This window comes from Grus americana, chromosome 8, assembly GCF_028858705.1.
Source record: "Grus americana isolate bGruAme1 chromosome 8, bGruAme1.mat, whole genome shotgun sequence".
NCBI lineage: Eukaryota > Metazoa > Chordata > Aves > Gruiformes > Gruidae > Grus > Grus americana.
Genome location: NC_072859.1, coordinates 33431176 through 33448002, shown reverse-complemented (window position 1 = coordinate 33448002; position 16827 = coordinate 33431176). Strand labels below are relative to the sequence as shown.

Sequence of the window (16827 nt, the reverse complement as noted above, 5' to 3'; positions counted from 1 at the left end):
GTCTCATAATATTGTCGATAACTATTCAGTCTATTTGAGAATATTCTATGCAAACAGTATTTTAGTAACATATAGCTTTTAAGAATCTAGATGTTATTTGGAGCATACACTTTTGCAATAGTTACCATGCCTATTTGGGAATATGACTCACCGGAACTCTTTGGTCAGAGCCAGTTCTCCATCTTCACCTCTATACACGAGTTTTGCTTCTGCAGTAATTTGTGGTTTTACCTTCTTCAACCTACAGCCTGTTGTGAATGGAAGTAGCCAGTAAACTCCCGATCCAAGCTCCCCTTTCCATCCAAACATCTACTCTTAAAGGAAGACAGACAAGTCTGTAAGTTACTTCTCAAATGACACCTTTCTTTATTACTAGTAATATTCATACAAAAGTGATTAATTACTTGAAAACACTGGCAATGCTAGGTTCTTTCCTTAAAGAAAACATGTCTACAGTGAGATGCTGTGTGATGCCATTTTAAAGACACAAAAACTAGTGAATCTCTTAGTTATAATAAAAGTTAGAAAAACATACAGGATAAGAGATGTGGGGAGAAGTGTCATTACTGGAAATGTCTAATAGCAGTCCTACCATTTTTCAGATTTGTAACAGGCTTTAATTGTTGAATGTTAAAACAAAAGCAGCCAGAAGCAGGCTGACAAAACCTACTAAGTTTTTCATTTCCTCCCTGATTTATCAGCTTTGTTCAAACTAGCAACAAAAACTTCCTATGTAAAAAGTCGCAAGTGAATTGGGGTTTAAGAAGCAAGCCAAGTTCCCTGTGGCTTGGAAGGGAAAGTAACTTAATGCTGCCATTTCTCCTCCCTTATTTCTGCCACAGGATAAGCACATTCTGTGCACTGGGAAGTTTAAAATCTTATATATGGCAAGCAGAAAGAAAATTAAAGGAAATTTTAACAAATATTAACTTTGAATTTTTGGTTTTGAAGGTGCAGGAATACAAGTGAGTTTCCACAGAGCAGATACAGATTATCAGCAGCTCAGCAATACTCAGCAACACTTGCCAACACACCGCATGATAGTACGGTCCTCCCAGGAATTTCGTTAAATTTCTGTATGAGTAGCTTGCAATTTGGCCTATCCAAAGGGCATAACTAAGAAAGTATTAACTTAACTCGCACAAGTTCTGTCAATTTTGAAAGGGAACATGCACAAGTGGTGTTCTGTCCTCTAGTCTGATTAGGTGCAGTCTGAATTCCTTTCAAACACATGCGAACTCACCCATGCAGCATTAACACATACACTAAAGATTTAACAATTAAAATAGGAATACAACAGAAATATCTAACCTCTTTGTTTTGTTGTTCAGTAAAGCTCACAAGCTGTAGATTTTCTTGGGTTTCATTTTCCTTCAGAATATACAAAGCTGTATCCACTGACAAGCAATGACAAGATTTTCCTAAAAAGAAAAACATTCCCAACACAAATGCTTAATAATGGGACAAAATTGTGGGTTTTTTAACCCCAAAGTAGATATTTCCATGGTATTTATAATATTGATCCCTGTTAACATAAGATGGAAAAAAAGAATCCATTATATGCAATCAGGATTTCCTTCCTATTTAGGCAGATCAGATAAATTGTTCCAAGTCTTGTGACTGTCTTACAGATGATGATTGCTATTACTAGTTCTAATATTAAAACCTTTGAGCACTGCAAATAGTGCTAACATTTGAATTTTGAAATAAGAAACTTCACAAATCTACAGCCAAAAATAATCTAAGGAGTTGGCTGACTAAAGAGAAAGATAATGGACTTAAGCTGATTTTCACTGCCCAGGCAGTGAGCACAAAATGACTAAGCAGAAAATATGGTGTGACAAGTTAAGTTATATTTTTAATAGGACTCTGTCAACAGAGAAAAGTATTGCTATATTGCAAATTATTGCAAGCAAGAAAGGGAGAGATGTATCAGCAGGAGAAGAGAAAATATTTTTAATAGAGGAAAATTCTCCAAAGAAAGACAAATACACTTACCTTCTACCTGACGAACATTTAAAGGCTTAATGGTAACGCATACTGTAGACCTTTGAGGTAAGTGCAACTTGTACTTGTGACTAATGATTTCACCATCTTCTTCTAAGTAGAAGCATCCTTTGGATTGTGCACATTGCCATTCCTGGAAATCAAGCAAATATTGGAAGTTGCCTTGATTTTTGATCAAGATAAAAGCACCTTCTCTGAAATATATTAATTTGATTATTTAATAAATTCTGCATAAAATACACCACAAGATACAGCACTGATCATCTACCTTTTTTTAAATTAATTTTCTCAAATAGTCCTTTTTGTAGTCAATTTTTGCAGAGCAGTTAGTAACATTGCTTCACTTGTGAAAATACTTGAAAAACATACAGCTTATCGCAATGCTCAAGTGGCTGAAATGAAATTTGAATTGCCATGAAGAATCAAACTGAATTCATTAAATTCTCTGAACCATGTGATTTACCACTGAAACGTTGAAATTTTTCTACATAGGTTCCATCAGGCCAATCAAGCAAAGAACCTAATTGATTAGCTGAACAATGAGGAGTTATTTGCTCACACAAATCACAAACACAAGTACTGAATTAAGTGATTCTTCCTGACTTCTGTCAAAGGTAATGGAAAGACATAAACTGAGAACTGCTGTGTTTGTGAATAATATGGTTTCTAGAGAAGCCATGATTTTGCTGAGATGCTAAAAGCTATATGCTTTTTCTTTTAAACAGCAGGTCTCAATTTTCAATTTCAAGTATCATTTGAAAGATACTTCTTTAGCAAAAGAAAAATAAAGTCCTTCTAGACATATTGTATGCCTTGAGGAATGGAAGACATTCTTGATTTGAGTGCTACATTTCATTTCTCCTCTTAAAGAACCAGTTCTCATTACAATGCATTCGCACTCAGCTGATGGTACCTTACAGTCAATGACCTAAAGGTGTCAGTCAAGAACTGGACTTTGCTGGTGCACATACACCCAGAATGCCAAGTAACACACTTAATACACACAGCTCTGATTCTGAATTTAGATTTCTCTATTCAGAGCTCTACATTTCTTAAGAATATAATTTACTTGGGGACTCATGGATTTAAAAACCTTCAGTCCTGTGCCATAGTTTTACCACTGATTTCTGTGGGATCAGGATCAACTCCTCTATGCTTAACATTTCTCATTCAAACATTACCATATTCATCTTCATTATGCTCCTTTGTACTTTAAGAATGTTTACAGATTAATCAAAACAAAGACAGATGTACTGTGAGCAAACCCACCACCTGCATTGGCATAGAAAGACCGCAGAATCTAGTATACTATCTTTCTGCCTCTGAATCACTCTTATTTTATCACTTTCACGCAAATAGCGTAAACTCAGCTATGAAAAGAATCTTCACACTAAAGGAGTAAAAATATATCATCCTCAAAACATTAATGTGTATAAATACTGAGGATTCCAAATTTTACATACCTGAAAACTATCTTAATCTCAAATTACTTCTTATTATGGTAAGACTACCCTGTTCTGCCCAAGATGTTCATCTAAAAGCAACAACTATTTCATCCTGAGTACCCCAATAGTTCTGGTAGCATAATGCATCATACCAATTTTAGATGTCAAATTCTGCTAATTATATTTGCATACAGCTGACAACATGGAGTACTTTTAAGTACAAATACTATATTCTTTGCAACTCACTTTGTGCTGCTCTTTGGAGGTTTGGGATTTTTAAAGAAAATTCAGACTTTGCTAAAGAACTTCTAAGAGACTTAAAAGTAAACACACTTCTTCAGAGCACAAGCTATCAAAAATACAAAGCTCAATTAAGCTATATAAAAGAAAGTGGGACATCCAATCCCTGATGAAAACTAATATCCAAGTCCCTCCCCTCCCATAACTTTTCCAGTTAAGGTAACATACTGGATCTGGGACCTTTGTGGAAACCCATCTTCTCTGCCATCAGAGACGCAGAGGAAACAGCATGCTGTTAGAGGAACAACAATCTCATCTCACCAGGTACATCTACACCATGAAATAAAGGATGGCAAGAAGCAAGGTGAAGCATTCAACACCCCATCCTCCATACTGCTTAGCTGTTAGCTCATTCCATGGCTCTGTTTCAGATGACAACTAGCGCTCTTCAAGAAAATGCGTTCAAAGTATTTTTCACTTCAGGCACCACTTTCAAAAAGGAATATTGATGTAACTACACTGGATTTAGCTTTCTGTGACCTACACAGTCAACATCATCCCATCAGGTTTTACAACCTTGCACACTCCATGCCATGACCTACCCCATGGCTCGTAACATGCACTCTTGGTTGGGATGAAGAGACATAAGGTTATGAATGGCATCAGAAAATAGAATTTCTTAAACCCACGCCACTGCCACGTGGGTTCTAGGAAAAAAAAGCAAGCCAAGTGCCATTTAAAGTGGACACAACCTGCTTGAGAGGGTGCTAGGCCTAAGCCTTGTGGGCATGAAGCTGGCTATGATACTTGGTCCACAGAGTCAGAGATTAGTCCCTGGCTACCTTTTACATAGTGGTACAGACCTAATTAACAAGGCCATCTAAAAATTTTATACTGATTTTATCAAAGAGACTATAGATTTCTAGTGACAGGATAAGCAAAAGAGGTCCAGTCACAAAGAATAATTAGCAAAGAAGTCAGAGACAAAAGTTATTGGGGCTTAATGGTGAGAGTTAAATGTTAAGCAAGAGATAGGGTTCTCTCAGTCAAACAAGTGGATAACGGGAGTTGATATTAACATTAGAGTCAACATAAACCAGTGCTAGAATTCAAATATGTAGATTCTTCTGTTAAATCATTCTAGTACTATTCCGTTCTCAGTAAACTGTTTATTCCAATACTTGTATGACTCCTAACTTCATTTTAAGTCCATATGTAGTAGGTTGAGATTTTTCCTTAAAACTTGACACTGCTGAGATAACTGGTTGTTAGCTCACTTAGTCTCTAAGCCTAATACCTTACAAAACTGTTTGAAAAATTAATGACATTTCAAAAAGATCAAAGTCAAAGTCTGCTAATGAAGCAACATATCTGTTCTGAGACATAAAATATAATTTAAACAGCAGTCCAGCTGTGCTATAACTATTCAAAAAGATCTGGTGACAATTTTCACGTACAAAAATTACTCTAACAACTACATCCTACTCTCCCTTTCTCACTATGGCAGTGGTCTTCATACCATCATCTCACAGATGGAGAGTAGCATTGTCCTGTTTGTTCTCCTTCTATTTTTCTGGCTGTTATTTCAGATGAAAGACTACCTTTTTTTGCAGTTTTGCATTCAGACAGACATTGTTACCACAGGGACATCAAACAATCCAAGAATACAGGGAAAATATCTCAAGAAACCATGTGAGCAACAGTAAGCAAAAGTTTGACCATGCTTTAGGAATCAAATACTAAACTGTTATTCTTGCAGAGAGCGTAAGGTGGTGCTATATTCTCTAAGTTATACATGTCAAATTACAAACAGGTAAGTAAATTTGGGAAGCTAAAAGATTATTTTCTGTTTTGATTTTAGTATGTCACTTCAAAGCATAACAAAAGCTGTCAAATAATAGCTGACATAGCGGGAAATGTTTGTATTAGAAATGTTAATCATGAAGAAGTGTTAGGGACTACCTGCTGCTGCCAGTGCTGGTCACTGCCCAAATCACGCATTCCACTGCTATTGCAATTTAGTTACTATTGAAATTTTCCACACACTTGTGCATAATTCCAAATAAAAAGCAATGTTTGTGAGAGGATTTGTTCCTACAATTAAAGCAAAGAGCTTCAGTTCAGTACTTTGTATTGTACAAACCTGTTCCGTATGCACAGAAAAAGGCTTGCTAGTTCAACTGCATGAGGCTACTTCATGGACACAAGTGGGACCATATAACTGTTTCTTTGAGGAAAAAAGACTTGTCTCAGGTATATCTTTTGCTACCCACTGTGTGTACAGGTCTTCCACCGACATCAGTAGAGCAGAATGCAAAGGAGAGAATCCTTAGCAGGGATAATTTAGCTACCCACTGCAGAGATAAGATTTTAGAACATGATACATTGCTTTTTTTTTTTTTGTTAATGTCCTTCAATCTTGACTAAAACCGACAAGAAGGATATTTTGCAGAAATTTAAGATCTCCATTAGCCATGTTTTAATTAATTGTGATTCAACTTCAGTTGAAGCCCAACAGGTCAGCATGTTGTTTATGCACATCTGTAGCACTTCTGTAACTGTCCATTTTTTTTCTCCCCAAAGTTATTTACATGGCTTTGAACATGTCACAAAATTCCACAGACAAAAAGAAAACACATGGAAGAATGTACTATGAACACGTTCCATGTTTTCTAAGGGTTTTTGAATTTAGATGTTCACCATGTTTTGACTTCCATGGTTTTCTTCTGTCAGAAATTTAAAGTTGGCATTGGTCCAACTTCATGATGGCAATATTTTCTTACTGTCCCAAAAAGACAGGCGAACTGCAGAAAAAAAAAAATTTAAAATTCCAAAGAGAAGATAAATAAGAAAAATCATGGGGTGCTAGATTCTGATCTGCAGCCCAAATGAATCACTCTGTATGTATTCATTATTTTTGACAGAGTTTGCATTGTGCCCTTAATAGTTAGGCTTAAAAAAATTAGTAATTCTACTTGCACCTTCTCATGTTTATTGACTGATTTCAGTTTTTATGTGATACTAATCAATAGTAATCGATATCTGCAGCTGCTTTTTTTCAATCAGTTCTTACTGGCTTGTACAAAGAAAGAAGAATCCAATATCAGGAAACTGCAATGGTTTTATATACTACATATCATGTTTGAACAAGGTGAAATTGCAGGTTAAATTGCATGGAGGTCCAGATACCTAAACAGACTGCAAAAAATTCCTTTGAGATTATGTTTTTAAATTTTAATATAGAACAAATGTCACTGTATAGCAATGTCGAAGATATAAAGGACTTCAGAGTTCAATAACAAATACAGAGTTGTTATTTGAAACAAAAATGTAACTCATGAGAACAATCAGTTCAGTTTTCTAGCAGCAGTTATACTATGTGGTCATAACCATTTTTTCCCTTTTATACAGGAGTCTCAAGGTGCACATTTTTAATGTATCCTAGCAGTTTCCAGTTAATGTTTTATATTTCTACAGCTATTATTTTCTGTTGAAAGAAAACTAGTAAAGGTTCAGTCAAGAAAGGGAAAACAAAGGAAAAAGATCAATATTAACACTCTACAAATATTGACTTAGCAAAGTGACTTTGTTGTCTTTCTCCCACAGGAATTTATATTGAATGAGCGATTTATTTAAAAGAAAATACTGGTAGAACATATTAGTCTAACAAAAAAAATCAATATTTTCAGGCTATAGCATATATTTACAAATTAATGCCCAACAAACTGGATATGCTCACAGATCTGTTATTTATTTCCAATTACCTTTCATATAAAGGTTTATGATACACAATCTTTCAGACTACTTAAGCATTTAAAGTTCTCACCAACCTAATAAATTATTAAATTTTAAATTTCTCAAAAAGTCATTAAACATTTTATCCAACAGTGGTTTCATTTATAAAAAACACACTTTGTTCTATTAAACCTTCACACCTGAAAAATTATTTTCAATAACTAGATGTCAGCAAAACCAACAGTATATAAAAATGTTAATAATAACATGTATGAAGAAACCTCTCAGTAGTTTATAGCTGCCCTTGACAAACTATTAATAAAACATAAGCTAAAAATCAGAGAAAAACGGTTTCTTATTTAAAATGCAATAACATATGTGCCTAGAGGAAAACAGCATCATTTCAATAGGACTAGCTTACAGGATACCTTCATCGTGTCTGACTCAATTAGCTTTGTGTTTCTGTTGCTACTGGCACCCATGCTGACAGTGGTAGAAAGGGATGCTTTGCAACTTTGAGACGATGAGGGTCTTGAAGGAGTTCTGCTATCGCCTATAAACATAGATATTTAGTTACAATTACATTATTTCAACCCACTCCTAGTGCTATTTATCATAAAACCTTACATTTTTAGGCACACAGAGAGAAACTGGATGATGAAAACTTCAATCAGGTAAGCTGACTTTCCTTATAATTATTTAAAATGTAATAATTCACTAGCCAAACATCTTTATTTCCCTGACTGTACATCCCGGGTGAACAGGCATACGAATGGCAGAACCTTGGAACCAAATCTGCTTGAAGGACAAGAAATTGTTGCCACATGATTCCATTTACCTTGAAATCAAGGTAAATCTGTCCTAAGTGGATAGGTTTAACCTGCTTCTAATGTAAAGTTATTTCTTTTCAGGACAATGTAGTTTCCTTGCCAGATAGCACATCACTTATGCACAGTTGCCCAATGCAATCACTTCCAAGCCTTTAATTTTGGGTTCCTTATGTTGGGGCAACTTTGCTGGTACCATAGTTGATTTAGCTACATAAACTCAGTCTGTCACTGTTCTGTCATTTTTGCACCTCTTCAGTATTGCCTAGAAGTGAAGCAACTCAAAGCAAAGAGTGCATACTACACACAAATATTTCATACATGGTACCTCTGCAGTCTGTTAGCCTGTGATCTTTTTCCAGTTTGGGAAGGTTCCTAAGTTTCTTTGTAACTTCAGGAAGAACATTAAACTCTCATATTGATTGTGCTTGAAAAGTGGCCTTGATAATTGAAACAAACAGACTGCTTATTGATAAATGCTTAAGGTTTCATCTCTGATTGGGGAAGAAAATAACTAACTTGCCTATGTTGCAACATCTGAACATTCATTTTCTCTCTTTCCTTTGGACTGCATCACATGAGAGTCAATGAAATTCACCCTTAAGAATTTGACAGCTTCGGATCATAGATGCATTTGAATATAGGGATCAGATACTCTACCGAGACATTTATGTGATTGCCACAGTGGAAATTAATATTAGTCAATACCATCCTCACTAATCTGAGAAAAATTAAACAAATACTCAACTATTCATTGACCCAGAGCATGATCTCCAACACAATGAAAACTCCTAGTATGAAATATAAATACCTTTTGTTGGTGCTAGTTTGTGATCAGTTTTCCTCAAGATTCTTGGTGATGGTTTCAACACTGGCAGTGTGATCCCTTCAGAAGAAGTTTCAGCTTGACTTCCAAACTGCTGTTGCCTCAATCGACTATCAACTTCCAGTTTCTCCCGTGCAGTCTTGCAGCACTGCTCACTGGTTGTTATGTATAAGTCACAAAACTTTAGACAAAGAAAAGTAATCCGTTAAGTGAAACATTCTTTCTCACAGCTTTAAGGATTAAAATGTAACATTAGTAAGGAAAGGACAGGTCAGTAGATGCAATGCATTTTCTCTTAAAGCACAACATTAAGTTCACTTGCAGTAAGTGACCTTTTCAAGGATAGTAGCCAGATCAAGTGAGTGAAACAGAAATATACTCCAGCCCATGTTCCAGTACACAGGCAGTTGGGGAGGGCTGGGGCAAGGTCATCGGCAGACCAACATATGGAGGTGGTATGTATTCCATTTGATGACAGTAATACTGATGATAACACCAAGTCAATAATACAAGAACAAAGAATGCCACTCTGTTTGCTGTACCTTGTTGTAGTCAAGTTTGCCACTGCAGTTAAAATCAGCTTGTTTAATAATGGCACTCACTTCATCCCGAGTCATTTTTTCACCTCTCTGCAATAAAAAGTTTGTGTTCCTAATCAAGAATGCTGTTCAGCGCACATTTAATAAACACACAAAGAAAGATTCTTCTAATACCCTTTCAGGGAATCTTACGTTGCAATACATTTAAATGGATTTTGATTTGAATCATCAAAGTAGAGGTCAACGCTGTAAAAAATAATGTCCCTACAATGCTACTAAATACCGAACAGACGAATTGCATCAGTTTATGCAATTTTGTGGTGTCTTCTGGAAACCTACTATAAATGACACATCTGCATTTAGTTCACTAGAAGGGTTATTCTAGGCATGGAATCATCTCTACTTGGAATCATTAGTGTGAAGCCAAAGCAATTTCTCTCCTTTTGGAACCAAGTCTGAAGTTGCATGTCAGAATACCATCTCGAGTGCCCCACTTGCAATGCGAACGCAAGGTGCATCTCTCAAAGAAAGTATGTCTTCCACAAGGTCCTCCAGCAATTTCCTCTACACAATTTCACAGGGCTGTTTGCAATGACACAGCAATATGCAATTGCTGTACAGAAATCTACTTCACATCACTTTTCAACTATAGATAAACTTCATTGTTGGTAAAGATGTGACGTGGACATATGATCCCGGAGCCATAGTGGATTGCAACAAATCAAATCCTGATCCTCCCCTCTTTGAACAGCACCAGTTGCTACTGCAGGCACATCTAGTAAGTTCTTCAGTCTGGATCTACATAAAGCAGTGCCCTGACTTTATGTAACAATACAGAGTTTATAGCTCTTCATGGCATAACTGCAGTAGCACTCAACATCTGCTACTTCTATCTTCCATTACATAAAGAATATTTCTTTACTGTTGCAACTGTATATTTTTGTTCATACAGACTGAGGACTGAAGGTTCTGCCACAATGTTTGAAGTAAACAAATAGTTTTGCTTTATTGGGTCAACCACAACAAATATACTATGTAAATTGTTTGTTCCTTCTGTCCCAGTTTGCTCTCCCCTATATTTCCCTAAAATTGTTTTATTCTCAGTTTTTTAGCACTCTACTAGAATTCTACCACTAGTCCATTTTTAGTTGTTACTGCTCCCTAGTGTTTGTGCTGTACAAGATGATTGAATTTTACGATGAAGAAGGATTTTTTGGCTGTACAGAGCAAAAAACTTGACAGAACAGAGGAAGAAAATCATTGTAATTATCTGTGATGTACATCTATGTAGTTTAAAGTCAGAGTCGCAGCTCCGCACTAACTTGGAAGATTGCTCTGTTTCAGAGGTTTTGTTTGCTTGCTTTGCAGATCCTCTGAGGACCTGCATTTTAATCTTGTCAACACTTGTCATTCTAACATACTCTTGCTAACGTTTTCTTTAAAGTTCTATCTCCTACAATCTCATATTATCATAAAAATCTCAGCTGCTATTTTTAAAAGATTCTTCTCTATCCTTTCAGATTATACAATGAAACCTAAAAATACAGTGGCAGCTCAGCGGCTAAATAAGAAGTTCCAAATACTGTTTTAATGTCATTATTTTAAGCCATATTAATGACATGTACAGGTAAGCCTTATGATATTTGCATGCTTTGGGTTGATAATGCATAACCTCTAACCGAAGTATAGACCTACCCTAGCACAGTTTACTTTAAGACCCCAATGAACTAAATATAAGATCCAGTGAAGTCACTGGTGTGACAGAACATCATAGTTGTGATAAAACTAAAACACTGACATTAATATTTTATGTATAACATAAAAATATTATTTTTTAACTTTGTATCTGAACATATATAGACAACAACTTGTGAGGGGAGAACAGCAAAGGTATGTCATTATAATTGTCTTTGTAAAAGTTCATAATCCCAAAGGTCTGCAGAGCAGCTCTGTAGAGAACAGGGGGATTTGCACTAACTGAACCAAGGGAGAGACACGTGCTTCTCTTTCTGTTGCTCCACTGCAGTATAGATGGGGTTCCAACAAAGCATTCTGTGAAAGTATGAAAAATATTTTTTCTGTCAACTTCCACCTTCCAGGCACAATTGCTGAAAGGGACAGACAGGTTATCAACTGCAAGACTTTAAGAGGAAAAAATGGAAGAAAGATCAGCTAACCACAAAAAATGAGACAAAATGGGGGGGGGGCCACAACCAACAAAAACCAAAAACAATCCCCCATGAATCAGTTATTGATTCTTTTGATCAGGACTATGTGTTTTCATATTCAGAATAGTTTTACCATCTAATTTCCAAAATTCTCTACTAATGGTTAAAGATGGATAATTTTCTACTGATACTTACTGTTGTCAGAATTTTATAAAGTTCATCATGTAAAATATATCCAGTGTTATCAGTGTCTATTTTTCCAAATGCTTCGAGCAGTTCAGGTTTTGTAGCTGGTTTTTCTTTTTTTAAAATAGTACAAAAATCATCAAAATTCAGTGTGGTCGTTTGTGAAGTCCAATATTTATTAACTGTCTTCTGAGATGGATTTCTTCCAGCCTGTTGAAGTACTGAAAAATAAAACACAATATTAACTATATATTCCAGCCGTCAGTAAAGGAGTTCTCAAAACATCTTTTAATCACTTTCCATGTTCAGAATTCTTTTTTAAGCCAAATCAATCCAAAGGAAAAGCGGGTCTGAAGGACAGTTTTGCTTATAGTCTCAATCCTGTACTCTGCTGATACAGACTGACTGTGGCCTTCTCTGGCCTTGAATTCCGTGGTTTGTACCAGACAGGTTCAAGCAGCCTGAGGGGCAGATGAGCTCACTCGCATATTCTTTTGAAAGGAGTCAACAAACAGGCAGTGCCTGGCATCCTAGATCATCCCTCGCAAACTATGATCTAGCACAGGTGACATATGCCACACTGCTGATAATCACACCCACTTTCTTCTACAGAAAAAGGAAGAAACCAGAGAGCAGTCTATGACTTTTTATAAGACAACAATACCACAGGAATTATTTTGCTTAAAGGCTCTGATCTGCAGCTTCCACTTACTCATGTGCACTGTTCTACTAAACTCAATGGGATGTCTTCCTTAAAGTTAGTTAATGGGTTCAAACCATTAATTAAGCAAAATATCCATGAATTCAAAGACAGTCTCCTCAAGTGACAAGTGTAAATTTCAGCCCAGAGTCTATATCCGCTGTCTTAATATCAAGAACTTATTTGTAAGCTTGTACATTATTAGATCCATGTCTTTCCACTGAGATCTCATGTAGAATTTATCTTAAACAATATTTTATGTCACATCTATACATTCAAACTTATCAATTCACATTATGCATCATGAATTTTGAATGTAAAGGAAAAATTATACCAACAGACATACATTGTTAAGGCCAACAGCCAATACCATACATGCAACCAGTCCCCCTGCTCCTACACCTGGCATTCTTCAAAATAAATTTGCTGGATCTAGTTCTCCTCTTAAAAGTCTTTACTAAAAACACCTTTTCATCAGTTTCCAGTGTGAAGAAGGTATTATCTTAAATTGAAATTAAATGATAATGCACAGTCTGTCTGAAACTGGAGGGATGCTTTTATATTTTCCCATATAATCAAGGTTTTTAGGGAAATACAAAAGATCTTTCATCTCTACCTAGGCTGACAGTTTGATTTTTAGCCAGCTGACCAATGACCAAGTCTATACTGGCTGAGAGCAGTTCAGAAGCATCTGTGAAATGAGGTGGTGGCATCATTACAATTCTCAGCAGGCAACTGTGTCACCATAAAAACAAACAAACAAAACCAGACACCTTTGCTGCTAATCTCAGATTGAATGCCAAGGACTAAATAAAGATTTCTGCCCTGTCACCTCCACAAGCAGAGTCAGGAGAATACAGCAAAGCTTACATCTTTATCCATGCAACGCTTGAGCACATAGCAATTGTTTAAGGATTTCAATGTCAAGGTCAGCCAAGGAAGGGCAGTTACTCTGTGTGTTTGTTTACATGGATAGCCAAGTTCCCTGGAATGTCAATATAGCACAGTATTCACTTACATTTAACAAAGTATCCTTCAAATATACGACAATTCTGTATTTTTATATATCCTGAGAGATCAGCACTTGCCCTACCCTACACGCGTCCCAAGTTTCTATTTTTGAAAGTTCAATTACACTGCGCCTTTTATTTATACTTCTTTACACACTGATTCTGCTAAATACCTTAAGTAATATTACACCATAGGAAATGAATTTACTACCCATGAATAAGTAAAACTCCTACGAATAAAATTTTCCAGGGCCAATCTCTAAGTGAATATTTCACAGTTTAGAATATTAGCCAAACATCATGTAGCAAAAGATGCTTAAACACTGGCGCTGCTCCTTTGGTAAGTGCTAGAATTTACTTAAGATACAACATAAGTCTATAATAACTCTCAATGCTTACAAATTTTAAAATAAGTTCTTACATATCTCTGAAAAGACTAGGACCCTGAGCCACTAATTGCCCTTTCTGAGTTGACCTTGAAACCAAAATGCCCAAACACTTGCTATGTAGCAAAGTGGCATATGGACAGAGATGAAAGCCAAAGCATATATAAAAGACATGACATTTGTTCACACCACTCCTATCTTAAAATCCAGATTATCCCATAATAACCAGGTAGTTATCCTGGTATAACTACCATCAGGATGTTATAACGGCACTTTTATTACAGCTGAGAAAGCCTGGATAACACTAAGTCACATGCTGAAAGAATGTGCTTGCTAACGGGTAGAATTTCATGTAGAATTTCCCTTTCATAGAGAAAGAAGCTACAAGCAATCAGTGTAACAGAGAAGTACACTCAGCTTTTATAGTGGTGGATTCCACATGGAGATCTCATGTATTTTAGGCACAGGCAATGCAGCCATTAGTGATAAATTTATTTCCTCACATATGCAGAAAAAAATAAGGTCACTAGAATTATAGCTAAATTATTTGCTAGCATAGCATGGTTTTGCCTTTAGCTGTTGTTTGGGTTTTTTATTACCAACAACTGCAATGCCATAATACACATACCTTTTACTGGCATCATAATCTATGAGGAGGACTTGAGAAAGCCACCTGTACTACCACCAATCCCAAGTGCAGTCTGAGCTGTACCCCAAACCTCATAAAATAAAAAGCATTTTTTTAAAAATACATTTGGGTTCTCTTTATCTAACTGAAGGTTTATGTTCTTGTGCTTTGTCAACCATGTGAGCTGGAAACACTTTTTCCAATAGAGTAAGCTAAGATTTTCACATCATCGAACTCCAGGTTTAAAATAGGACTGAAAGACACTTTCATGAGTTTCCTAACACAATCCCAAGCTATTACATACAACCACAAATAAACTTTTTCACAAAAGGACAAAAATGCTCTAAGAAAGAAAAAAAAAAACAAAAAAACCACCAAAACCCCCTCAAATCATGGTAAGACATAGTACACAATCCTACCACTCCAACAGATAGCAAAGCTGGTATTATATTTGCTTTAAAAATTTTATCTGGGATAGCGAAACCTATTTTACAACTGAAACAGGTTATTACTCAGGTTATTACTATCTTACTCCTCCCTTATCTTACTCAGTCACTAAGATATATCATAAAGAAATCAATAATCTATACACAGCCCTAACTACGATTTTTCAGGTAAACTTTTGTAACTTTCCTAATAATTCCAGGCAAGAAACTTTGAAATTCCATAGGTTTTCAAATCAAATGTTGTTAAACTCCACAGCTTTCAATATCTACCAACATCTTTAGTATAGCTGAAGCATTCAGAGATATTTTTTCCTGTTGTACTGCTGACAGCAATATCACTTATATACAAATGTAATATGGATGAAAAAATGAAAACTTTTGATTTTAGTCTATGAAAACATTGGAATTCAGTAGGAGTTTAAATAAGAGTAAGAACTCTTATGAAACACCAGTGTCCAAAACAGTCCATTTGATCACAGAAAGCTGGTAGAGGAAAGGCAATATTTTCACATATTACTCAAAGTAGCTTAGAACTTACCTGTGAGACTATCTTTAGGAGTAAATTACTATATCTATGCCTCCAGTAACAACCTCTCCTATGAATGTGCAAACCTCTGTGCCAATTAATGCCAGTTATCATGGCAATTTTCTGTGCCAGGGCAATTGTCCACTATAAACTGAACTTAATCATTTGTCAGGGATAGAAAAAAGTTTATTGCAGAAATGTCATAATCAAAAAGCAGTACCCAGGCCCACTTCAAGTAAGAACAATGCTACCATCAACTTTTGTGGTGTTAAACAACTCACTTAGGTCCCCTGTAAGCTGTCAGCTAATATTGACTTTTCCCATTCATACCGGTGATTTACAGATGAAAAGCTCTGTATACTATTCCCACTTCCACAAGTCATCCAACACCTAGCAACAAAGATTAAGGATTTGAGGAAAATGAAAAACTTTGAGGAATGGTAGTTTCTAGAAATTTTGAAATATCACTATGTGACATATTTTATAACAGGTAAGTGATGAAAATGTCTTCAAAGATACAGCCACCAACACTTGAAATCTGAATTCTATCTAAAACTACTGTAAATTCCTTAAAACAATTACTGAGTTTATGCATTGGGATATTCTTACTACTGAATTGCTGACTGCTGTTTGTAAACTACCCACTGTAACCATCACACACAATAGTTATGGGGAAAAATATCTAATCATTACCTAAACTGAGTTGTTCTTTTGATTTAATATTTTCTAAACTGCTTTTTAAAACAGTTAGATAAGCTGCTCGGCAGTTCATGTAAAAGATTGCTTCTTCTGCATGCTGGGGCTTCTTCGCTTGGGAACCTTCTGAGCGTGTGACTTTGTGAACGGAGAGGGATGCGTTATTCTCGGGACTGCTGGCCATTCTGTGAAGAATACAATTACAGTTAGAATTTGTTACTGTCTTGCCTGTTTAATAATGCCTCTGCTTTGTCCTCTGAAATGCAGACTAGCACGAATTATCCTAACATCTGGATCATATGTTTTCTGTTGTCTAAATCCAGGATAGGAATACTTATCAATGCTTGTAGGTAAGCATGATGAGATCCACAAACAAAAATAGCTTGAGCTCTACTTATTATTCACAATTTATTCTTTATTGGCAGTAAAAAGTTTCATTTCATTGTATTTTATTTTAATTTC

At 35.8% G+C, this 16827-nt stretch overlaps 1 protein-coding gene across 3 annotated transcripts in view; it reads right to left on the bottom strand.

The window, feature by feature from the left end:
- The window catches only part of EFCAB7 (EF-hand calcium binding domain 7), a 28495-nt gene that overhangs the window by 9102 nt on the left and 2566 nt on the right, over positions 1-16827 (bottom strand). For all 3 annotated transcript variants that reach the window (XM_054833372.1, XM_054833374.1, XM_054833373.1), the window contains exons 3-10: positions 16363-16550; positions 11983-12194; positions 9623-9709; positions 9066-9261; positions 7856-7980; positions 1999-2140; positions 1312-1421; positions 152-309 (exon numbers count right to left, since the gene is read on the bottom strand). In XM_054833372.1, coding sequence (XP_054689347.1) covers positions 152-309; positions 1312-1421; positions 1999-2140; positions 7856-7980; positions 9066-9261; positions 9623-9709; positions 11983-12194; positions 16363-16549 — 1217 coding nt within the window. In that variant the 5' untranslated portion in view covers position 16550. The remainder of the gene's footprint in view (positions 1-151; positions 310-1311; positions 1422-1998; positions 2141-7855; positions 7981-9065; positions 9262-9622; positions 9710-11982; positions 12195-16362; positions 16551-16827) is intronic.